This window comes from Panthera uncia (genome assembly GCF_023721935.1).
Source record: "Panthera uncia isolate 11264 chromosome A1 unlocalized genomic scaffold, Puncia_PCG_1.0 HiC_scaffold_16, whole genome shotgun sequence".
NCBI classification, from domain to species: Eukaryota; Metazoa; Chordata; class Mammalia; order Carnivora; family Felidae; genus Panthera; species Panthera uncia.
Genome location: NW_026057576.1, coordinates 45402546 through 45428098, shown reverse-complemented (window position 1 = coordinate 45428098; position 25553 = coordinate 45402546). Strand labels below are relative to the sequence as shown.

Sequence of the window (25553 nt, the reverse complement as noted above, 5' to 3'; positions counted from 1 at the left end):
AGGCTCTCTCACACTGTCTCCAGGCTGTCACCAGGCCAGGGGAGAAACACCCCAAACCTGCTTATCTCCAAGATGGCCTCTATCAACTTATCTCCAAGATGGCCTCTATCAACTTCTTCCCTTATATGTGGCAAGCTATGACCCGACTGAGAAATGTAGTCTATTCCTCTTAATGGTTTGCTTGACTAAGAATATGCTGTAAGTGATGTTCTGAGACTTCATAGTTAGGTCCTAGGAAGCCTTTAAGTGTTGGCCTGAGTTTCTTGAATGCTTGAATGCTCACTCTGGAGGACTCTAGTTGCCTTGTGCTGAAATAACCATGTTGAAGGATGCCTAAACTAGTCATATGGAGAGGCTAGGTGCAAAGAGAGTGCTCTGACCCCAAATATGTCACCGAATTAGACTTCAAATGATTCTAGCCTCAGACAGGCAAGCAATAACCAGCTGAACCTATCAATCTTCAGAGATGTAACAAATAAATAGTTTTAAGTCACCAAGTTTTAGTGTAGTTTGTTATGCAGAAATATACAATTGGAACACCAGTTTTCCTAAAGTCCAAAACTTCAGTCAGAAGTTTTTTTTTCACATTTCCCAGCCTGCTAGCCCAAGTGGCAGATTGCTAAGAAGAGGCAGATCACTGGAATTAGATGAAAGGAAAAATGAAATGAGGTTTCATTTAGGTTGTCAGCTCCTAGAATCCCTTTATTTCCTCCTTTTTCAAGTAAGCCTAAACAGCAACGCTTGTTCTACTCAGTAGTTTATGTTGACTACATAATGTAACTTTAAAATGTTAGAACATGTAGAAGTTTATTTAGTTTTGAGTTTTCATAGCTATACCAGGTATCAAGTATGATGACTCACTATTGTGACTTTTTCTCTATGCGAACTGTGAACCCTGTATTCATACAGTAATCCATGACAGCATCTGGCCTTTATTTGGCTGAAGTGTGTATTTTACATATTAAGTTGATGGCTATTTAGAAAAATATTTTTAATGTTTACTTACTTTTGAAAGAGAGAGAGACAGGGTACAAGTGGGGGAGGAGCAGAGAGAGAAAGGACACAGAATCTGAAGCAGGTTCCAGGCTCTGAGCTGTCAGCACAGAGCTTGACGCGGGTCTCAAGAACCATGAGATCCGACCTGAGCCTAAGTCGGACGCTTCACCCACTGAGCCACCCAGGTGCCCCAGCTGATGGCTATTTTTAAAATTATCTTTGTGGTGCCATGACAAAATTAAATGCAAACATGGGCACGAACATCATAGTGATTACACTCTTAGTATAAATTATTTGTTCAGATGATCTAGAATATGCAGTTATTAATTAATTTTTTAGATCATAAAGTTATCTCATAAAATTAAAAATGACCAAAAAGAACTCTTAGACACCCAAATATGTTTGTGAAATCTGGGCTGAGATGTAGATGAAAAGAATGAAGTGGTCACAGTGTATCTTGATAGAAGTTGAGCATTTGGTAAGGTCCCGCATGAGTTTTTTTCCTGTCATAATATGGTGATATACCATCTTGGCCACCGGGTTCAAGAGTGTGTTTCAAATGCACGAAGCTGCCACATTAGAATCTCAGGCTGTTCATTAAAATTGAGATTCTTAGTTCTACCTCTGACCAAAAGAGCCTACAAATGTAACGATAAATCAAAATTTTGAGAAGTGCTTGTTTACTTTAACATAGGGGCAAAACTATAATTGTTTACTGACGAGTTTGTTAGATACTCTACGATAATTATAAATGACAGATATCATCTTAAACATGTACCTTAAAAAGTAATTTAAGGGGCGCCTGGGTGGCTCAGTCAGTTAAGTGTCCGACTTTGGCTCGGGTCATGATCTCCCGGTCCGTGGGATCGAGCCCCGCGTTGGGCTCTGTGCTGACCGCTCAGAGCCTGGAGCCTGTTTCAGATTCTGTGTCTCCCTCTCTCTCTGACCCTCCCCCGTTGATGCTCTGTCTCTCTCTGTCTCAAAAATAAATAAACGTTTAAAAAAAAATAAAAAAAAAAAGTAATTTAAATCTCATCAGTTAAGTCAGATAAAAAAGAAATACCTAAATAACAAATATGTATCATACCTCATTTTCATACAGTTAAAGTCAACTGGATTACTCATATACGAATACCTAAGATGTACCTAAAATGAGCCTTGAGGTAATCTTGCAGAATTTTTCTCAACAAACGTCACTATGTTTCTAAACGAGGAAGTTATCTTAAACAAAACACTCTTCTTGCTTCCTAGTTACCAAAGTTCTCATAAGAAAAAAATTTTTCACCATTTCCTCATGAAACGCTATAGCTTCATTCAGGGCAAACTCATTAATTCCTTACATAGTACTGTTAACATTTCTTTCTTCTGAAACAAAACTTACCTACTGAAATAACTCTACAGCAGCAAAATAGCTGCACATGATTTAGCTACATGCATTGGAACAAAATTTGACCTGTTACAGATTTCATAAGTAGAAAATAAAAGTACAGCACTTATGAAAATACTAAGTACCGTACACAAGCTTATGCACACAATACAGCTCAAAATACGTTAATTTTAGACATCACTGACACTTACAAACTCTAAACTTGAAGTAAAGGGTGCAGCCACTCAAAAAAATAAATTTGAAGTAGAAGATGAGCCCTATTTTCCAGTGTTAGTGTCTAGATATTATTTCCAAATTTTATTACAGATCTGGAAAATAAAATTATGAAAGAAGATCCCAGAAATTCATTAATATTTGCACGTCAGGAAGGGTGACTTCATTTTTAAAAATCAAAAATCCTTTTTTTAAAAAAAAATTTATTTTGAGAGACAGAGAGACAGACAGAGACAGAGAGACACCCAAGTAGGCTCTGCACCGTCAGCACAGAGCCCAATGTGGGGCTCGAACCCATGAACCATGAGATGATGACCTGAGCTGAAACCAAGAGTCGGGTGCTTAACTGACTGAGCCACCCTGGTGCCCCCAAAAATCACTTTCTGTTAAATTTCTAAGATAGTTTTCATGTCATATCAGCTATGAACCAGATTATATAAACAAAAGCAGAGTTAATGGTGTACTTACAGGGCTTTAACATCTCTAAATATTTTTATTAGGTATAATTATGAAATCAGTGTAATAATCGACACACCTTTGGTCTGAAGAATATGTGTTACGCCAGGAAAGTTTGTTTTTATACTTTTGTCTTCCAGTTATAAATCTGAATTATTAGGAAAAAATAGTATTTGACTGGTTTTAGGCAGAGGATATGAAGTAAGGAATAGAAATGAAAATAAGGTGGACTCCTGGCTGGCTCAGTTGGTTAAGTATCTAACTTGATTTCGGCTTAGGTCATGATCTCAGGGTTCGTGAGTGCAGGGCCTGTGTGGGATTCTCTCCCCCTCTCTTTCTCTGCCCCTCCCCCTCACTCTCCCAAAATAAATAAATAAATAAACAAACAAACAAACAAATAAATAAATGTAAAAAAAAATGAAAATAAGGTTACAAAGTAACACTTTGGCCTTTAGGTCAAAAATGACAAGATTTTCTGAGCAGACCAAAACAGGTTAAAGAAATAGATGGATATATGCTGCCACCATATGGTGAAAAAAATTAAGACCATTTTGGAAACTACTAACTCAATCTAGGAAAGTCTTATTTATACTAAAGTACAAAATTTGTTCTCCTAGTTGTCAGTCTCAAACTCAGAGACACAACTAACAAATATATTAGTTTCTCTTACTAAACAACAATGAAACTGTCATTATTGTTGTCATTTTTGAAGCATCTATATTTGTTGGCTGTTCTCTCCTCTTCAAAGTTTCTATTAACTTACTACTTGTTCTATGACATAGTACACACCTTCCTAGATTTGTCTTGAGTTTAGCCTCTTACAATTTTTTTTTTTTTCAAGTAAGCTTCACGCCTAGCACGGAGCCCAACGCGGAGCTTGAATTCACGACCCTGAGATCAAGACCAGAGCTGAGATCAAGTCCAATGTTTAACCCACTGAGCCACCCAGGTGCTCCTATCCTCTTGCAACTCAATCCTCATCTGTATTGTGATTTTAGAAACTTCAACTGCATTTTTTCCTAGCTGTTGGTGTTCATTCAACACATCCTAGTTTTTATATATCTCCAGAGAATGAACTCAGCTCCCTGATTACCAGATTTTAGTTTCTAAACTCCAAACTCTATTGCTTTATCAGGAATTCAATAATTATCAGTAGGTAAGAAGTGCAAACAACCAAAGTTACAGTTTTCAAAACTGCACACTTGGTTCAAGGTCTAGTAATATGTTTTCTTTTGCTTCTAATATTTTTCTTAATAGCACCGGACACGTCACCATCCGTGTCAGTACAAAGCCAAACATGTTGAGAAAAAGTGTCTCCCATGGAGCTAAGGCCCTTTTTAAAAAAAGTAGGGTGATCTCAAAGTCAAATATTCTACCTGCATAGATTAGATTTTCTCTTTCTTCACCTACGCTTAAAACAAAATTGTAAGCAGTTCCACATCTGCTAATGGCTCTGTAAGTTCTCACTTGAACAATTCTAATGTAGAACAAGCATAAATTCTGGACAAAATATAAAACAACTACCTAAGGGTACAGAAAAGTGACCCAAATTAGGCAAATTCTAAAGCGGAATCCATCTGCACAAGGAAGAAGCAAATTTCCCTAGATGAGTCTCCTGGTCTTGTCTGACTTTTTTTTTAAAGGGTTTTAGTTTGAGGGGAGGCCTACTCGGTGCCAAGTTGCAGCAGAAAATCCTTCATCTTTCTAGCTTGAAGAACCAGAAGACAGAGTTTAGGGCAACTCAGATGCTCTAATGTAAGGACAGATTCCAGACAACCAGAGAAAGGGAACCTTGAGTTCTATGGACAATCTCAGCCAAATCTCTGGTTGACCTCTGAACAACGTATGTGTAGGAGAGACCCTCGAAGCCATACTAACGCCCAAAAAAGTTGAACTGAAATTTGAGATGCTGCCCAAGAGACACAGTATGCAGCTTGAGTACAACCAGGTTAATTTCTGCTACAGCAAAAACAAAGGCACTGTCTAGAGGAACATAAAATGTAGTCTCCACAACAGTCACATGTTATGATCGAAGTTTACCCTATGTTTTAAATAAACAATTTACAATTACTTGACTTCTGAAGAAACAGAAAAACGTAACCCATTTTTAAAAGACAATGAACAGAGATCAACTCTGAGGTGACCCAGATTTTGGAATTAGCAACAAGGCTTTAGAGCAGTGATTTAACTATTCTCAACGGCATAAAGAAAAATACGCTCACAATGAATAAACAACCAAATGGAAATCTAGAAGTGAAAAATTCCACTTTTAACATTTACCCCTGAAAAACAAAAACATGCCCACACAAAAGCCCATATTCATATGTTTGAAGCAGCTTTATTTATAATGGCTCCAAGGTGGAAATAACTCAAATGCCCATCAACTGGCTAATGAACACATCCATATAATGGAATATTACTCAGCAGTTAAAAGGAATAAAATATTGATACATGGAAAAAAAGGCTTGACAACTTCTCATAAGACTCAATATGACTGGTGGATGGATGGATATATATGTGAGTAGGACAGGTATAATAAAATGTTAATGGCAGAAATTAGGTGATAGATACACTGGCATTCCCTGTAACATTCTTTGAAGTTATCTATTCTTGAAAATATTTTAATAAAATGGAAATATATTATACTCTCTAGAGCTGGTGACCAATTTTGAACATGCTAATTTGGGGATTATAAACTGAGAGGTTATAAAAAAGAAACCACACAAGTTATAATCAGTCCTCTTATCTCCTGAGATCTTCCTCCAATTTGCCTTACTAGTTTTTTTATTCTACTAAGAAAAACTTCACTGTCTCCAAATTTGAGATTCTCCTCCGGGCTTCCTTTCTAGTATAATGCTTTAAAATGTTAAATATTTAATAAGATTGGACTTAACAGTTATCTCTGGACAGTACTTCTATTTTGATTTTTCATAAAGTTTCTTTTATTTCTACTCTCTGGCTCTCATCTTTCAAACACTGAAGAGAAAGCAATTCCCCAAGTACTCATGATAACAATTCTTCAGAAGTCTGTCAAAATTTTTAAAACTAAAATTTAGAAGTCTGTGAATGGCTTTTTGGAAGTCTATATATTCCATCATGTACAGGTATCACCCAAGTAAAATACTATATTTGGTTTGTTCCTTTATATTCATTTAACAATTTTTTGCTGACCTTCTCCTATAAGTTTACACTTAAATAATTATTCAGTATCCTAGTCTTCATGCATTCTGCAAGCTCAGGAGGAACAGAAGTGTCGTTTATCAGTTTGTAGTTATCAAGGTCCTTAGTTTCTAAGGATGGGTAGACAATTTACCATCTCTCAAGCAATTAAATCTACTCTAACTGCTCTATTTGAATAACAAGATTATACATTTGCTGCCATTTCGAGTACATCCTTGAAGTCCTTTAAAATTCTTGGGTGAATACCATCTACTCATTTTTTTTTTTTTTCAGAGATTTTATTCCTCTTTAAAATTACATAGCATTGTGTGTAAGACCCATGTTACTTCCCTTAAGGTATCCAACCCTAAAAGTATATAAAGATAAAATGTTTGCTGAATTACTATATGAAAAGGTCAAATACTATAAAAATTTAGACTCATGACTTACTGAATATCAGTAACTTCATAGTGATTGCAGCCATTAACACCATGACCTTGTCCCAAGGCTTACTGTGGCACTGTATCTTACCGCTTATTGAATGAAGTAATACTTCCTTACATTTGTCAAATTTAGGAGAGCTTAGAAATGGATACTATCTTTCACTGGATGCATTTTCAACTTGTCCTCTATGAAACAAAATATTTATTCCCCTTAGGAAGGAATCCAAATTTTCTCTCACAATAGTTAAGAAGAAAATTTACTTTTATGTATTGAGACCTAAATTAATGATACCACTAGAAAAGTAAAAAAATTTTGCTACTCCATTTGTATATGATGGGCATTTTTGAGTCTCTAATTACCTGCCTCGAACCACCAACAATAAATTACATACAGCACACATAATGAAGAGAAAAGAATTATGAAACCCACTGGGTAAAAAGCACCGAAACGAGAACATTTCAAGTAACAGAACCAAAAACAGAAATCTGCACTTAAAAACAATTTCATTTAGTGCTTTAAATAAACTAGGTGCTTGGGAACACTTAAAAGTCCTCGAGACAATGACTCTCACTGATGACAACTGAACTCCAGTAACCCGGCAATCTCTGTTACCTCTTCAACCTAACTGAATCCTAATTCAATGATTTTTGATAAACTTCCTGTTTACAAACCTTCCTTTAATGATCATAATCTTCTCTACCTTCCTTATATCTGGTTATATTCACATTCTTCAGTTGTTTTTTAAACTGAGTCCCATCTTTTGGTAAAAAGTTCACGTAAAATTAAAACTCAAGCCATCAAGAGCTAAGTGATTTACTCTAATAAAATTATTTTAAAAGCCATTACGTGGAATATGAAGATAAAATGCTTTAAAACTCAAGAGTAATTCAATCAACAAACACCACTGAGTTCAAACACTTTCCCCCAAATATATAATTACTGGCTATGCCCCAAACACAGATGATTCTTTTTATCACATGGATCACACTGATGTGGTGAGCCTTAGACACAGTATACCCTGATGTCCAAGAGCACTGCCTACACCGCTGGTTAGCAATTAGATGAATGTCTGTTATTGACAACAAAAAAACTATGGTTTAACAATGTAATTTTGTGTATATTAGTTATGTTCTCTCACCATAAAAACAAATGCCTCCCTTGACCCTACTTCTCCTGTCATCTTCATCTCTATCCCGATGTTCCCTTATGCAATCAAAGCTCTACAGAAAGAGTTGCCTAGACTTGTCTCCGATTCCTTTCCTCTAAAACACACTGTAATCAAAGTTTTGACCTCATCACTCCACCAGAACTACTCTTCACAAGGTTATCAATGGCCTTGTTAAATATAACGTGAATTCCCAGACTTCATCATACTAGACCTATGGACAGCATTTGAAATAGCTGACTCTCTTCCTTGACAAACTTTTCTCCCTTGGCTTCCGGGACATGAAATTCTCTTGGTTTCCTTTCCTCATGGATAAATCCTCCTTCTCTATTCTACAATTCAATATTGAACCGTCCTAGAACTCAGGACTTAGCCCCCCTCTGTATACACCCTCCTGTGGTGATCCCATCCTGGCTTTAAGTATTATTCTTTATGTTAACAACTTCCAAATACATAGCTTCCCAAGTTCAGACTTGCATATCCAAGTATTTTCAATTGTACATCTAACAGATCTCTCAAACTCAAAACAGCTAAAACCTGAACTCTCTTTTAACCCTAAATCTGCCTCACCCACAAGCTACCATCTCAGCTGAATGCAAATCCATCATGATTTCAGTCCCCAAACATTGGAGTTGAATTGGACTCCTATCTTTCTTTCACGTCCTCCATTCAATTCATCAGGAAATCCTAATGGCTCTACTTTTAGAATACATATAGGGCCCAACCAGTTCACAGCACTTCTACTGCTACTACCCTGATCCCTGATCTGAAGCACTGCCCCCTCTCACCTACATAACTACAACAACTTCATAACAAGTCTCTCTGTTTCCATCCTTAGAGCTCTATAGTCTGTTCTCAGCAAAAATCCATTTTTTGGGTCATTAACAAACCACTTTAAAATTCTTTGAGGGTCTGCTATGTACCAGTCAGAATAATCCTTTCACAATATGTCAGATCATGCCACATCTTCCCCCAAATCCGCCAATGCTTCTTTTCACTTATGGTTAAAATCAAAGTTGTTACAATTACCTCAACAAACCCATTACCTCTCTGATCTTATCTAACTATTCTCTCCCTTCAACCATTCCAGTCATATTGGCTTCCTCACTGTTCCACAAACACCAAGGCACCCTCTTGCCTTTGCATTGGCTGTTCCCTCCACCTGGAAGTTCTTCCTTGAGGACTCTGTTGTCTCCCCCACCTCCAAGTCTTTGTAATTGTCTAACCTCCTCAATGAGGCCTATTAGCTGACCCTACAGAATTCTGAATATAGTTTTTTCCCTGCTATGAACCATTTTTCTTTTGTCCTTTGCAGTTATCACCTTCTATCTCCATGATGTGCTTATTTATAATGCTTACTATTTGTTTCCCTGTACTCCTAAAATATAAACTCCATGAGGCCTGAGAGCACTGTTTTGCTCACTGAGGTATCCCAAGCACCTACAACAATGCCTGCCACATAAGAGATGTACGATATACATTTACTGAGTGAATTTCACTCTTATTAATAATGGCCATATGAGGAAAGTGTTATATAGTCTCATCCTATTTAGTAGATGGAAAAGTTGTAAGATTAGGGGCGGGGAGAGTAAAGAAGACTAAGTTTTTTGTCCAAGATCATCATGCCATTGTCAAGTTGCAAAGATGGAATGTAAACCAGTATCTGTGAACTTTCCAAATACCAGGGCAGTAAATAATTTAACAAACCATTTAAAAAAAAATCCCCCAAATATATAGTTAAGCAAAATTTCTTTTAACGTTAAATATTATATTTATTGTTCACTATATCCTTATAAAAGTCTTTTGATTTAAAAATATTGTTTACTTTTCTTCACTGTTGGGCAAGTTGACCTGTATTAGCCCTTAACAGAGGAGAAGAATCAAACTTTATGAGGCTTTAATATAAAAGTAAATTCTGTTCTGTCTAAATCACATTCTCTGGGTTTTTAAGACCTTTTATTAAGCAGACAAGACACTGCTTCTTTTTTCCTGATTGTGATTCAATTCTCTGTTTATATGATTGTTAAATTTAGGAAAAGGTTTAAGACAGGATATTTTCAGCTGAGAAATGATAAACCTTTAAGAAACAAACTTACACATGGAAGGGTTCTGTGATGGTTAATTTCATGTGTCAAGTGGTTAGCCCACAATACTCAAATATTTAGTCAAACATTATTTTAGATCTTTCTGTAAAGGTATTTTTTAGATGAGAGTAACATTTAAATCAACAGACTTTCAGTACAGCCAATTACCCTCAATAATGTGGTAAGCCACATCTTTTTTTATGTTATTTTTTTATTTTTGAGAGACAGAGTGAGACAGAGCACAAATGGGGGAGGGGCAGAGAGAGAGGGAGACACAGAATCTGAAGCAGGTTTCAGCCTCTGAGCTGTCAGCACAGACCCTGACATGGGGCTCGAACTCACAGACCGTGAGATCATGACCTGAGCCGAATCAGATGCTTAATTCACTGAGCCACCCAGGTATCCCGTGGCGAGCCACATCTAATCAGCCAAAGGACTTAATAAAATCTGACCTCCCTTCAGCAAGAAGGAATTCTGTCAGCAGACTATCTTTGGACTTGAACTGCAACTCTCCCCTGAATCTCCAGTCTGCCAGCCTACCCCATCAGATTTTGGACTCATCAAGTCTCCACAATCATGTGAGCCAATTCCTTAAAATAAACCCTTCTTTCTCTCTCTCCTTCTCTTTCTATATATATCCTGTTTGTACTATATCTCTGAAGACGTCCAACACAGGTTCACAAACAAAACTGTTTCTTCGTTCAAGAATTATTAGTGCATTAAAAACACTCAGGAACCTATGAGTCAGACCAGTGTTAATTATCTAGTGTTTTCCTATCAATAAAACACTAAAAGTGCTATTTGCAAGGTTGAAACAAACAAACAAACAAACAAACAAACAAACATCTGGGATACAATGCCATTATTGACCCTCGAGAGTTGGGATATCTGCTTTACCACACAGTAAAAATATATCACATACTAATAATAATTCTAGAGTTGCAAGTTTTTTTCTTTTTGGCCCAAGGAATCTTTAGTTCAAAAGAAACCATTCTTAGAATCCACCAATGTTAAAGTCATTAAAGAAGAGGTAGCTTGATATAAACAAGGTTAGGAAACTTTTCCAGTCCTCCTCCTAAAAAAATAAGAAGTCTCTGAGGGAAGCTGAGGTACCATGAGGTGCTACAGAACTAAGTCTGAAAACCCATCTAACTGCCTTGTCCCCAGTAAGTCCTGTGTTTCCACCACCACCATCCATTTTACAGAAAAAGAGATTAAATGATTTGGCCAAGCCTGCAAAATTAGCTAGTAGCCAAACTGAGGCCTTCTAACTTTGCCCTTTATTATTCTGACTATAGATGAAAATGTTTTAAACATTAAAAGCTATCTTTCTAAAGTGTGCAAAATACTTTACCTGCACAATGTAGCAGGTTATCAGAAGAAAAAGAACAAACCCAAAATAGAACCTTGTAGTAGGGTTCATATTGGCACATATGCTTCTCTGCCACCACTCCTGCTGACTTAATCACTCCTATGAGGAGAGGAAGAATATGAGCCTTCATTTGCCTGTAATATTGGCTCTACATTAATGATGGAAGTAGATTTTGTCCAGCACTCACAGAACAGCAAATTAGAGCAATGAAATATAAATTAAATTTTAATTATTTATTTCTAGACAATACATCTTCGGTAAAAGCTGCCCTTGAAAAAGGACATAAAAATATTTATATGCGACTTTGCGAAAAATGACATTTTTACTTTGAAACAGAAATATGAGCAGTTCAATGGACATGAATGGACAAACAGGGTTATCTTCTCTCTTTACTGACAGAGCAGTAAACATTAAATGGCTTATTCCAAGTTACACAGAAAAATGGCAGTGTCAAGATATCATCTAAGGTTCTAACTCTATTAGAGTATGAACCCTAGAAGGGCAGAGTCTCTTTTGAATCCCCTGTTGCCAGCACACAGCACAGGACCATGCACATCACTGGGGCTGATGCTTCTATCAGAGCACATGCTCTGAACAAGCATCAGGAGAACTAATGTATTTAATGAAGAGGCAAAATGATAAATGGATAGCAGCTCCCTTTCAGATCACAAACAAGGCTATAGTGTAACGAAGACTAAGAATGAAAGAGTTACAACAAAATACTCAACCACAGACTACAAGTCAACAGCACAGACTGACGTTGCCAATCTTTCAGACGACCATCTCCACTTTAACCTTCCCACTACTTGAAGAATCGCAGTAGTCGGCATCACCCAGTCCCATTTTCCGATCATTGACTTTTATATTCCTGATCACAAATCTTGAGGAACTCTCTATTAAAAAAACTTGCAGCTTCTCCCACAAGTGATCAAAATCATACAAACCTCTGTCAGTTGTTTCAATTGGCCTTTATTTTCACTCAATTCTTCTAATAGGTCATTCTTTTTCACTTGCAGTTCAGAGATTTCCTTTCTTAATGGATTTACTAGTTCATAGAACCGAATCTTTAAAAACAAAAAAACAAGTTAATAAGCCATTTTAGAATCCAAGTTACCACTGAAATTAGCTAATTTATAGTACCCTCAATTATCAGTAATAAAAATATGAAAGTAACAAAAGGAAAAGTGTTAAAAAGTTTCAGAATATATACCCGTACAATAAACATTTGTTTGTACAAAACAGAAACAAGACCATTGTTAACTGACTTTGACCACTAACATTAAGCCTTGATGTCCGATTCAGTTTCCTCAAAGTCTAGATTATCTGTAATTCTCCATCCCTGGCACAGTCTCTCTTCTCCTCTATCTATACTCCATTTACTACTTATTCTCCATTTCCCACCACTGCTCATTCCACATTATCTGCTTATTACTTCCTGAACACATTATGTGTCCGAGTTTTGCCCTTATTTCCTCTGATAGAGGAATTTTTTCCCACATACAAATGCATAGCTCATGCTTTCACTCCTTTCAGGTCTCTGATCAAATGTCACCCTATCAGTAAACCCTCCCTAATCCTCCTAACCTGATTTAAAATAGTATCTCCACCTGGTGGCAGTTTCTATTCTCACCCCTGTTCTTTTCTCCATAGCATTTACAACAAACATTCTATGTATTACTTTTAATTTATCGTCTATAATGCTCCACTCCTATAGGCAGGAATTTTTGCCAAGTTTGTACATTGCTCTATCTTTATTGCCTAAACATATGGTAAGCCTACATCCTAGGCTCTTGGGGAAGCTCTACTGCTACCACTGCAGTGTAAGCGATAATCAGGATGAATCAGGGGGTATCTTTCATATCATTACTTCCATTCAGTTCAGATCTCTCTTCTCACTCATAATTCTCAGGGGAATTTGTCTGACCTAATCTAGTAAAGTGTTCCATCTGACAAATTCCTATGAAGTTAAGAAGCCATGAGCACATTTGGAAAGGGTAATTATGCCTATTTATTATATAGGCATGCAGTCTGAAATTCCTTACTATATTGCTGTATTCCAAGAGTACCACATCTGGCAAGAGGCAAGTCCTAAGGTTAGTCCTCAACACAATGAATCTGTGTATAACTAACTAGTTAAGATAATACCGTCTGTGAAAACAAAAGATAACAAAGAACATTAACAAACCAGGGAACAAAATTATATATAACTGCTATTAGTGGGATAGTTGATACTTAATATGGAAAAAGCCTCAATGACAGCACTTGAGACATCTGTCTTAGTACACTTTGGACAGAAAAAAAATTTATTTAAGCTATATAAATTAAAATATGGACAGAAAAGTAACACTTCTTTTTAGAAGAAATCATTAATCTGGAAACCTTATGCAAATGAGAACCAAGAGTAGCAATCACCACTCTGGCAAAAATGATACTACATTCTAAGCACAGTGCTAAGCATTTTACATACATATTCACAGTGAATCTTCACAATTACCTCAGCAGAAAAGCACTATTAATATTACATATGAAAAAGTTCAAGCCTCTAAGGGTGAAATAACATGTATAGATCACAAACCAGAAGTTTTCGATGTGTGGTTTAGGAGCCCCTGGTAACCACTCTGCCACTTTGAGACCCTTTTAGGGAATTGATGAAAGATGAATGAAAGATGAAAACTATTTTTCTGGTTATACTAAGATTTTTTTTTTGCCTGTTTTACTCTTGTTCTCTTATGCTTGTTCAGTGATGTTTGCCAGTGGCTATCTAATGTGTGATGAGATCATCGCCTTTAAGGCTAATGGAATATGCGCTTATGTATTCCTGTGTTTTGAAAATGTCTCAGGTTAATTTCCACTATGGTAAACACTAATAGATATAACCCATATAAACAAAAGCTCCTTGGGGTCTTCAGTAATTTTGAGAGTGTAAAGGGATACTGACATTAAAAAATTTGAGACTACTGCCATAGATGAATCCTATGTATAGATTTGTTTAACCAACACTGCAAGAGATCCTGAACTATCCCTACCCCCTGGCAACCACTAATCTGTTCTCTCTATAATTTTGCATTTTGAGAACATTATAAACTACCAGTTTATGATAAAATGACTCATTTCCACGGACTATGCAGCTATTAACTTCATAACCCTATTTATTCTTGACCTTGGAGGTCAATGGTCAAGACCCTTTAAAATTTGGTGATCTGAACATCATTCACCATTTTCAGAGCAGGGCCATAAAATAATAAAATTATTAATTGGTACTTCAAAGGTTATGGCTATTACATAAATGGCATATTTTAATTTGAAAATATATGCAGTATTTTTGGGGGGTGCCTGGGTGGCTCAGTCGGTTAAGTCTCCCACTTCGGCTCAGGTCATGATCTCATAGTTCGTGAGTTTGAGACCCACAAGCACAGAGCACAGAGCTGACAGTTGGAGCCTGGAGCCTGCTTCCAGTTCAGTGTCTCCCTCTCTCTCTGTGCCTCCACTGCTCACGCTCTGTCTCTCTCTCAAAAATAAACATTAAAAAAAATTTTTTTTAAATACATGCAGTGTTTTTTTAAAAAAGTGATACAACACACTTACAGATACGTATTCAGGAATAGAAAGCTGATCTTCAGGAAAACCTTTTAGTTTCATATATTGCTCCTCTGTCAACTCAAAGTCACGCAGATTTCGACGAATATCTCCCGCCTTCTCCCTTAGCTGAGTATTTGTCTCTTCTAGTTGTTTCTGCCTCAATAAAATCGTTTCCATTTCTTGTTTCATTAGTTCTTGATATTTTCTAAATTAGGAAAGAGTTTATGGCAAGCTTAAAAAAATCTTTGAGATTTTATTTTCTCAAAGATACCTTTTTATGGTAACATAAAATTAGGAAATGAGAAGCTCTGTAGTATTTTTAGCTCCAACTAAATGCTTATTTACTTCACTAATTAAACATGAAAAGACAATTCTATACTCATTACTAAATGTGTGGCCACATAAATTGTTAAATAGAAAATTGATATTCTTAAAAAATAATTTTCAAAATCAAATTATAAAATTATACATCTACTCTGCTTAAAGTTTTAGTTTTATACATCTGTTTTGGACCCTACTCAATAAAATAATTTTCATTTCTTTTTCTCTAGGTATTCTAAGGTATACCTCTTAAAGATGGCAACGCTGAACCACCATAAAGTATTCATTCAACCCATGAACTAATGAAAACAGTAATCTGTACATAATCATTCTCAAAGAACACATGTAGAAGACATTGCTATCGTTAGTTGCCTATTCCAAAGGTTTTGAGTAGGAAGGGACAATTGATTCTTTCCCCTCCCTACTGTATCACACCCATCAATATACACACATGCTGTTATTATTACTCCTATCCCCCCAAAAAATGAATTGAGACCCCATTTCACTGCCTCCTTTGTTTGGACTTCCATGGAGCAAAACTGCTCACAAGTTGTCTATACTCACTGTCTCTGATGCCCTTCTTTTTAAGCCCATGCCAATTAGGTTTTCATCCTTCCTACGGAAATCTCAAGGTCACTAATGACATCCAGATTGCTAATGATCAATTCCCAGTTCTTTTCATCTATGACCTAATGATTATTTGACACACTGCTCTCTCCTTCCTTTATACACACTCTCTTCGCCTGGCTTCCAAGTCACTTTACTTTTGTCATTTTTCTCTGGTATTTGCTCCTTCTCCTTTTCTGGTTTGTCTTCATGTTTGGAGTATTTGGCTCTCTTCTCTGCCTATATTCACTACCTTGAGGAATTCATCTAGTCTTATGACTTAAATGTTACCGTCCATATCCTAATGACTTCCAGATATATAGCTCTAGACCAAACTCTTCTATTTACCTACACATGGACTTCTAATAAGACAACGCTAACTGAACACGTCCTAAACTGAACTCCTGCTCTTTGCTCACAAACCTATTCCACTGTGGTCTCCCCATCTTAGTTGACAGCAATTCCACCCTTCATTTATTCAAACCAAAATATTGGCACAATCCTTGACTCCTTATTTTTCTCTTAGCCACATGTAATTCATTAGGACATCCTATCAGCTCTACCTTCAAAATACATTAAAAATCCAACCACTTTTTACCAACATCAGCTATCAAGAGGATTATTGCAGCAGCCTCTCAATTGCCCTCTCAGCATCATTTAATCTGAAAAATGCCTCAAGAATTTGAGTAGAAGCCCTACCACTGAATGCAGTGGTTCCCAACGTATTGTCCCCAGACCTACAGCATCAGTATCACCCAAGAACATGATAGAAATACAGGTTCTCAGGGCTCACTCAAATTAGAACATCAGAGGGTGGGGACTAACAGTCCTTCCTAACAAGCTCTCTACACAGTTCTGATGCATACCAAAGTTTCAGAACCACTGATCTAACATGATACTGCCTAGTAACTGGTCAGATAATTTTTAAAAGTATCAGTTAATGAAATCTTTTAATTTTTTTTAATGTTTATTTATTTTTGACAGAGAGAGAGAGAGAGAGAGAGAGAGCAAGCAGGGGAGGGGCAGAGAGAGAGGGAGACACAGAACCCAAAGCAAGCTCCAGGCTCTGAGGTGTCAGCCCAGAGCCTGACACGGGGCTCAAATTCAAAAACTTTGAGATCATGACCTGAGCTGAAGTCAGATGTTTAACCGACTGAGCTACTCAGGCACCCCAATAATGAAATCTTAAAGAAAGAAAAGTACTTTATAAAGTTACTTCTTTTTTAAAAATTTTATTTATTTAAATAATCTCTACACCCAATGTGAGGCTCAAACTCACGAACCTGAGATCAAGAGTCACACGCTCTTATGACTGAGCCAGCCAGGTGCCCCTACACATTCACTTCTAGTTAAAACACAGAAAACAGCATTTACTCGCCAAATTTTCTACGTAGGCTTCAAATTTTTTTAAATATAAAGGTATGCTTTGTTTTTGTGAAAATCATTGTTCTTGATTGCCAAGTTCAATTTCTTTAAATTTTTTTTTAATGTTTATTTATTTTTGACAGACAGAGAGAGAGAGACAGCATGAGTGGGGAGGGGCAGAGAGAGAGGGAGACACAGAATCCGAAGCAGGCTCCAGGCTCTGAGCTGTCAGCACAGAGCCCGACGCGGGGCTCGAACTCACAGACTGCGAGATCATGACCTGAGCCGAAGTCGGACGTTCAACCGACTGAGCCACCCAGGCGCCCCTGCCAAGTTCAATTTCTTTACCTTAAAAGACACTTGGTAAGAAATCTGAGAGGATGCTTTTTATGGATTTGATTTTTGTTCCCAACTTTTAAATCTGTCTTGCTTTTATTTACTTTGATGATTATTTTTTAAAATTACTTTTATTAATTGTCCCAAAGAATTCCTTATAGTTTATACAGAAACAGCATATCTTTCACTGGTTACATCATTCTTAATTAAATTATATAACTGTAGTAAGTACAACCATCATAGACATATTTGATGGTAAACACAATGGACTCTTGGTAAGTAAGTACACAACTGAGCTGGGAGAAAGTATGCAGGCAAAACAGAAGATAATTTAAACTTGCAGAGTTAAATGGGCCACAAGAATTAGTGTGTTTTACAGAGAAAATGAAGAAAGGTTAATCCAGAAAGCATATTAAGTGGTGCGGAGTTTACAGAACTTCCATTGTCATTTACGGCTTACTTACATCAGCACAGTTTGTTGAATGAACGTTGAATTTTGACTTTTTGTATTTTGTGTATTGTATCAAATAACCTACTTTTTTTTGGTTGGCCTGGCTGTAAAAATTCTTACCATTACTGACTTAAAATTTCTTCCTTTATTTTAGCTTGCAATCACATGCACGAACAGGTAATGAAATTACTTTTAACGGCTAAATAGGTATTGCTGCTTTTTAAAAACTTTCTTACCTGGCATCTTTCTGTTGAAAAGTCAATTGATTGTCTAATCTCAATGTCAGTAGCTGCTTCTGGTGAAGAGCATCATTAAGTTTCTCCTCTAATTCTTCAATCTTCATAAAAAAGAAAGAGGTAAATTACATGGTCAACTTTCAAATTTATCATTAAGAAATGTTTGAAAAATACTAAATGTAAAAAAAAAAGGCTAAAGATGAATAGAGGTTCCTTTGCAATGGTTGTGTCAACAAATTACAGTCTGTTCATACAAATGGTTTTGAAACTGTGGTTTAAACTGCTGCCACATAAAAGTTTTTTTGCCAGGCTGTCCCATAGTTCTGGATTATTGAGGTCACTGGCTTGAGCCTCTGGGAAAGCTCTTTAATTGAATCCTTTGGCATGTGCCTATTTTCCTATTACCCTTCTCATGTCTGCCTGTAACATGGATACAGTGCCGGAGGTAGATCAGGCATCTGTGAAAACTACACGCTTAAAACAGCTGCAAAAAAGGTTAATAGGAACCTGCGCTTCTAACAATATCAAGGAATAACCATACTAAGCCTAAACTACCTATTTTCAGATTCCTGTTAAAACAGAGAAACAAAATTCTTATCCTGTGTAAGCTACTGTTTCCACAGTTCTGGTCTAGGCAGATATCATTTTCTAAATCTCTGGTACTAACAGCTGAACTTAATCCCTAAAACACTGGACAGCTGATCCAACCTTTTTCCACAGCAAAAATACCTATATCATGACATTTGACCTTTCAGGATTACTTGAATGCTTCCAATGACAGGAAGCTCAGTAACTTTAATCAGGCCATTTAAATGTTAATAGCAAAAAACAGGTTTATAGTCAGCAGAAATCTGCCTTTCCTGTGACTTCTATTATCAGGGAGTGATAATCTGATGAGGGAAATTTTTTGTAATGCTAAATAATGAGATGTTCATCTCGTAACCCCAATGCTCAATGTATTGGTAAACTTTAGAGAATAAATAAGTGGCTAAAAATTCTGTTCCTTCAGACTCTAACTTCTTCACAAATTACATCTCTGAAACTGGAATGCATTTTACAATCTCTAGCACGTAACAATTTAACTTAGCAGTTCTTAATCTCAGTGATACAAGTAAGGGTCCACTTTACAATCAAGTTGCCTTGGATTTGATGAATTACAGAAGTGTAATTCTTCTACCGTATAGTATTTTTCCATATATTTGACAGCAAACATCTTACTCCCAAAGGGTCTCTAAGCAAAACAACCCTACTGCTCATGGACAAAAAAGCATGGTAATGTAGTGGAGGCAGCTATTCTGGAGAGTAATTTGACAGTACGCTCAGTTTAATTAAGTCTACATATACCCTGTGAGCCAGAAATTCTACTCCTGAGTATACATGCCAAAGAAATGGTCACACAGGTCCAGCAGAGAAATGTCTATAGAAGGCCCATGTTGCATGTGGTGGCAAAGAGTTGTGCGGCATCCTAAGTGCCTATCACTGTGGTAGTGGATGGATAGATTGGTAGACACACACAGAGATAATTATGTTGAAGTTGGAAGCAGAAGACTAGATATACCATAGTAACAATTATGATTTCAAAAGCAGCACTGAGTTGGGAAAAAAAATAAAAACTATGAAAGAGATAAACTCTAAAGCAAAACATGCAATTTACATTTATGTAAAGGAAAAAAATAAGAAAAATACCCATTTTCAAGAACAAATGTTTAAAAAAACCCCATTAAAATGGTTGAATAGAGAAGGGAAATGAGCCATGGGAATAAAAAAAGTACACAAAATAAAAAGTGGCCTTGGGGCGCCTGGGTGACTCAGTCTGTTAAGCATCCTACTCCTGAGCTGGGCTCAGGTCTGATCTCACAGTTCGTGGGATGGAGCTCCATGTCGGGCTCTGTGCTGACAGTGTGCTGACTGAATGAATCCCTGCTTGGGATTCTCTCTCTCCCTCTCTGTCACTCCTGCGTGAGCATGTGCTCTTTCTCGCTCTCTCAAAATAAATAAGTAAACACTGAAGAAAAATAAATGGCCTTGGCAAGGATCAGTGATGATTAGGTGACATAAACTCAGGAATATGCTAATCTGGTTTTCTACATTTGTGGTCCAACTGGAAAACCACAACAATAAAAACTGTACTAAGCACTACGTGGTACAAAAATAATATAGTGCTGAATAAGTATAGTGGCTATAGTTACTTATTTTACTGCAGGTATCATGAGCTATGTACATTGATTAATTGAATCTTCCCAACAACTCCATGAATACTACTATTTTTCTTATTTTACAGAAAATAAGAGAATAACAAAGTTAAGGGATCTGCCCAAGGGCAGACAGAAACAGATAGACAACAGGAAACAATCAACAATAGGAAACTATTGTAACAGATAGAAAACCACTGGACACACTGGTAAAATACCAAGTGACCTAGTCTAGACCAAGTCACCTAAGTAGGTGACTGTACAGACAACCTAAGAACATGTTAGGAGATTCACTAAGAGTATGGGCTTTAGATCTCTTGGTTTGAATCCTACCTGGCTCCATCACTTCCATCTAAATGGCCTTCATATGCTATTAACCACTTGTGATTCTGTTTTATCCAAAGTGAAATGGAGTTCAGTCCCTCATTTAAGAAACAGTTGCATACGTACGACGTGTCAGGAACTGTTTTCAGTGCTGGAGATGATGAGCCACAAGACTACAAAGAAACCCCTGTTCTCATGAACCTTACAGTCCATTAAAAGAGACAGATACCAAAAAAAGTCAGGTAGCTCCTATGAATACACATATAAAGTATAGAAAATAAAATGGGTGAAAAATGAGGATATTATTTTAGTAGACAACAGCAACAATAACTAATATTGTGTGCTTTTACCAAATATCAGGAAGTGGGCTAATTTATCATATTGATTCATTTAATGTTAAGGGGCAGGGAAGATCCTCCTAGAAGCACTTACACCTCACAGAGTTGTTGTGAGGTTTAAATGAGGTAACACATGAAAATCTCATAGAACAATGTATGGCCCAGAATAAGCACTCAATAAAAGTTAGCCATTAATGTTTTTAAAAAATGTACCTAAATTACTTCTTTACTTCATGAAGATGTTGGGGTTTAGGACACCTCATTTTCCTAGAGAGGGATGGTCAACAATTTTTTCTAGCGGCAAGATACTGAAGTATGTTGGTATAATTGGCAAGAGCTAAAATAGGAGGCTGACTTAACAGGAAAGAAAGTGTAAGTGAAACAACAAAATGGGGGCGGATAGGAAGAGGTGGGATCAAGAGTAAAAGTGGAGAATCTACTGTTGGAAAGAAAAGATTTTTCTCAGAGACAGAAGTAGTAAGAATTAAGAAGTGTCTCCTATCTTTCTGAAATCACTGTAAATTTCTCAGAACTAGTGACAATTTTACCAGGTCTTACATAAAATACTCCATACCTATAAATAAACACACAAGAGGAAAAGAAAAAAAAACAAACAAGGACTAAGACATCCCTTCTTATTTGGCAAAAACCACTTGTTAAACACTATGGTAACTGAAATTCCACTTGGTTCTAAGACACACTAACTATCATACAGAAACATATCAAAAAAACCAAATCCCCTGGACAGAGGACTATACAGAGTCACTAACCTAATTATGATCTTGATTGTCCCTATCAAACTAGTTACATCAGGGTTAATTCTCAGTGAAGCAGAAAACAACTTGGCTGGAAAAAACACCTAAAAAGATATACCTCACACATGCTAGATTCAAAAAATTGGGTTTACAGAGGCAATTCATCCCTGCCCAACTTCAAATCATCCCCTCCCTCAGGGCTTTTTGTTCAGTACACAGCAATATAATTCACATCCTCTCTCCTTCCAGAAAGTTTTTTTTTTTAAACTATGCAAGAAAATATAACTTACTTCTTGAAATTATAAGCATATCAAGTTCAGATTACATATGCGTAATTTTAATTCTCATTTATCTGTAGTTTGAAGACAATAAAGCACACAGGTAACAAAAATTACACCAAATCTTACCTTTGTAAGATAATCCACTTTCAAGTTGTCTATCATCATATTTTTCTGGGATAGTTCTATTTTCAGTAACTGAATATTATGAAGTAGTTCTTTACGTTCAATTAGTTGCTGGGTGATTTTAATTTTCCCATCTCGTTCTTCTGATGATGAAATATCGTCTGTAGGAATTGTTGTTTCTAGACTAATATCTTCAGATTCCAGAGAGCTAGAGATGTTCACCTTTTTTGATGCCTTGGCAATTTTTCGAGACATCTTTTTTATGGGTCAGTTTTCTTCTCCAGTTCTATTTCAATTTTCTGAGGGTTAAAAATATTTATTTAAATGTACTCAAACATTCTTAATGGAAAGCATAAAGAATACTAAAGAGACACTAAGGATGCCTAAGTAATTATTAGACAATCTGGAGGACCCCTCATCTAGGACAGATTAGTAAACTATGGCTCAAGTCAAACATTAAGCTCATTAAGCCTGACTATGAATTTGCGCTTGATGAATAAAAAACCCTGGTCCTGGGGGCCGGAATCTTACTTGGAGGAAACAAAGAAATCTTGGACATAAAGGATAAAAGCCATAAGTGAGTAGTACCCAGGAACACTACCAATAAAAGGAAAAGAAAAAAAAACATGTAGGAATTAAGGTTGGCGAATATACCCAACATCAGAAGATAGTAGTCGTTCGGCTGGGGCCAAGTCTTTCTGAATTTGAGTAGGACTCGCCCCATCCCTCATATACAAACACACATACGACCTTAATAATCGAGATTCCAGAGAATCCTCAAGTGTCAAAATGTGTCCGAAATTTACTCCACAATGAGGCAACACTGAAGACTTTTAAAAAATGGGAAGACAGTGAAATAAATACGTTTTAATAGACTTCCAGATAGAATAAAAACAAGAATGTAGAAAAGAAAAATTCAAGTGTTTTAAATCGAATTTCTTACCCTTTCACAAGGGTTTTAGAAATTCTCGTGTTTTAATACTAAACGACATAATAAGTTATTTACGGTACTACAGATATCAGCTTTTCTAAACTGAATGATCAGAAAAAAAGATGTATGGAGGGGAAACGGCACCACTCCTTTCAAAGGAAAGAGGGTAAAGAAAGGCGAAATCAGAGAGGCAGCATCTGGGTTACAAAGGACCAGCGCCTGGGACTGCCCACACGTGCGACAGTGAAGAAAAACCAAGCCTGGCAGCCTAGGATTCCCTACCCCGCGCGGGAAAGGAAGGGCCAGCGGCGCGCTACCTCGAAAGCTTCAAATTACTCCACGTCGAAGGCTGGACCAGCCACCCACCCACCGCGTCCACTTCAAGGACCTGAAAGCGTCTCGGAACTGAAGCTCAGGTTGCAGCCCCTCAACGAGGAATCTCAGGTCGGAGACCGTTAGGACCCGTCACCAAGACAACCACTTCCGCGCCCCGAGGAGGACGGAGGAAGCGGCAGTGTACTGTCGCCGGAACTCAGACTGGATCCACCCCGACGCGAGAAGCAACGCATGCTGGGAGCTGTGGTCCACAGGAGGGTCCCGCCTAGATCGTGGGTGGAAATGGCTCCGAGATCTGCCAATCCTCCCGAGCTTCTAGTTTTTGCCCAATCCTCGCAGCCCTCAGAGAGCCAACCAATGTCATCCTCGACGTTTTCCCGCGAGAGGTATTTACTAATACCCTGGAGCGGGAAGGGGTGAACTTCGGGGTAAAGTACAGTCGTGCGGTAGGGCTTCTGCTTGTTACTCTTCACCGGAAGAGCGCGGTAAGGGTCGGGATTCTGCGCTGCCAGCAAGATGCTCAAGTCCAAGACTTTCTTAAAAAAGACGCGGGCAGGTGGCGTGATGAAGATCGTGCGCGAGCATTACTTGCGGGACGACATCGGCTGCGGCGCGCCCGGGTGCGCGGCGTGCGGCAGTGCCCACGAGGGGCCGGTCCTCGAGCCGCAGCCCCTGGATCCGGCGAGCAGCCTGTGCCCCTGGCCGCACTACTTGCTTCCTGACACCAATGTGCTGCTGCATCAGGTGCGTCCGAGGGTGGGAGATCCGGGGTCATTTCGGCACCACCAGGAGAAGGGGGTGTGACAGAATAGGGAAATTGAGGCCCAAGGAGGCGCGTCTTGGAAAAACATTACCTACTTAGGGAGAGGCAGACCCTTGCCTCCTGTCCCCCAGGCCAAGGTTCTTTTCTTTGTATTGTGGGGCTTTTTTGTGTGTGGGTTTTTTTTGTTTTTTTTTTTTTTTTGAGTTCTTGGAGTCATAAGAATTTTAGGTTATTTTTCTAACTCCTGGTGTCTCTTCTGCCTTAGATTTTAAGAGTCTGGAGGCCGGGGACCTGGGCTTCTGTGGCCTCCAGCCTGCGACTCCCAGGCAGCTTGTAAGTGCCTACGAATGAAAACCATGTGGGCCAACGTATTTATTTATTAACGGTCTTACTTCTACGAAGTTTTGTATTTAGTCTGTTTAATATGTGCTATTCTCTAATAGACCCGAAGGGTTTTCTGTAGCAAAATAGCTCCTTAGTTTAACGTATATTTAGTGTTTATTTTTTTAAATCGACACAGTTTTATGTTTGGCAGAAACAGCTTATCAGTGAACATAGGAAAGTTTAATTTTACTTATTTTTTCATTCTTTTAAGATCGATGTTCTTGAAGACCCAGCTATCAGGAATGTAATTGTACTGCAAACAGTTCTGCAAGAAGTGAGAAATCGGAGTGCTCCTGTATATAAACGAATCCGAGATGTGACTAATAACAGGGAGAAGCATTTCTATACGTTCACTAATGAGCACCATAGGTAGGGGAAATTTTTATGTTAATTACCAGAAAACCATACAATTGGCTAAATTTGGGGAAGAGTTCTTGGCAGTAACCGTGACATTGTCAGAAAACATGTGGTAAGTTTCATACTTATGGGAGTGTTATTTGATTGTTACACAGTTGTACAGATATAATGCTCAGTGGACCTCACTAAGGTCATATAGTCATTGATTAGTTCAAACCTAGAACTAAGGTCTCTGGACTCCTAGGGTGCAGTCAGTACTTTTGTTTCCAAAACGTTTTCATTTTGAGTTGGTTCTCATGAGTTGAGCAATAAGAATCTTGGAAGATGATGGGGTGCCTGGGTGGTTCAGTCGGTTAAGCGGCTGACTTCGGCTCAGGTCATGATCTCATGGTCCGTGGGTTCGAGCCCAGCGTCGGGCTCTGTGCTGACAGCTCAGAGCCTGGAGCCTGCTTCGGATTCTGTGTCTCCCTCTCTCTCTGCCCCTCCCTGGCTCGTGCTCAGTCTCTTCTCTCTCTCAAAAATAAAAACATTAAAAAAATTTTTTTCAAAGAATCTTAGAAGATGAGATTTTCCTAGGTTCCTAGAATACTGTGTTATTT

At 37.7% G+C, this 25553-nt stretch overlaps 2 protein-coding genes across 8 annotated transcripts in view; one reads left to right on the top strand and one right to left on the bottom strand.

Annotated features, from left to right (window-relative positions):
• PIBF1 (progesterone immunomodulatory binding factor 1) overlaps positions 1 to 23635 on the bottom strand; it is a 201543-nt gene extending 177908 nt beyond the window's left edge. For 3 of the 5 annotated variants that reach the window (XR_007461128.1, XM_049647059.1, XM_049647060.1), the window contains exons 1-5: positions 23432 to 23635; positions 22187 to 22482; positions 18171 to 18271; positions 14862 to 15060; positions 12221 to 12340 (exon numbers count right to left, since the gene is read on the bottom strand). Coding sequence is in view for 4 of the 5 variants with exons in the window: in XM_049647059.1 (XP_049503016.1) it covers positions 12221 to 12340; positions 14862 to 15060; positions 18171 to 18271; positions 22187 to 22438 (672 nt within the window). In the remaining variant the exon portion in view is untranslated. The remainder of the gene's footprint in view (positions 1 to 12220; positions 12341 to 14861; positions 15061 to 18170; positions 18272 to 22186; positions 22483 to 23431) is intronic. The other 2 variants (XM_049647058.1, XM_049647057.1) reach the window with 2 other exon arrangements.
• Positions 23636 to 23852: 217 nt separating this feature from the next.
• DIS3 (DIS3 homolog, exosome endoribonuclease and 3'-5' exoribonuclease) overlaps positions 23853 to 25553 on the top strand; it is a 28422-nt gene continuing 26721 nt past the window's right edge. The window contains exons 1-2 of one of the 3 annotated variants that reach the window (XM_049647056.1): positions 23853 to 24194; positions 24479 to 24546. In XM_049647056.1, the coding sequence (XP_049503013.1) occupies positions 23967 to 24194; positions 24479 to 24546 (296 nt within the window). In that variant the 5' untranslated portion in view covers positions 23853 to 23966. Of the gene's footprint in view, positions 24195 to 24478; positions 24547 to 24808; positions 24967 to 25553 lie in introns of those variants that run through there. The other 2 variants (XM_049647054.1, XM_049647055.1) reach the window with 2 other exon arrangements.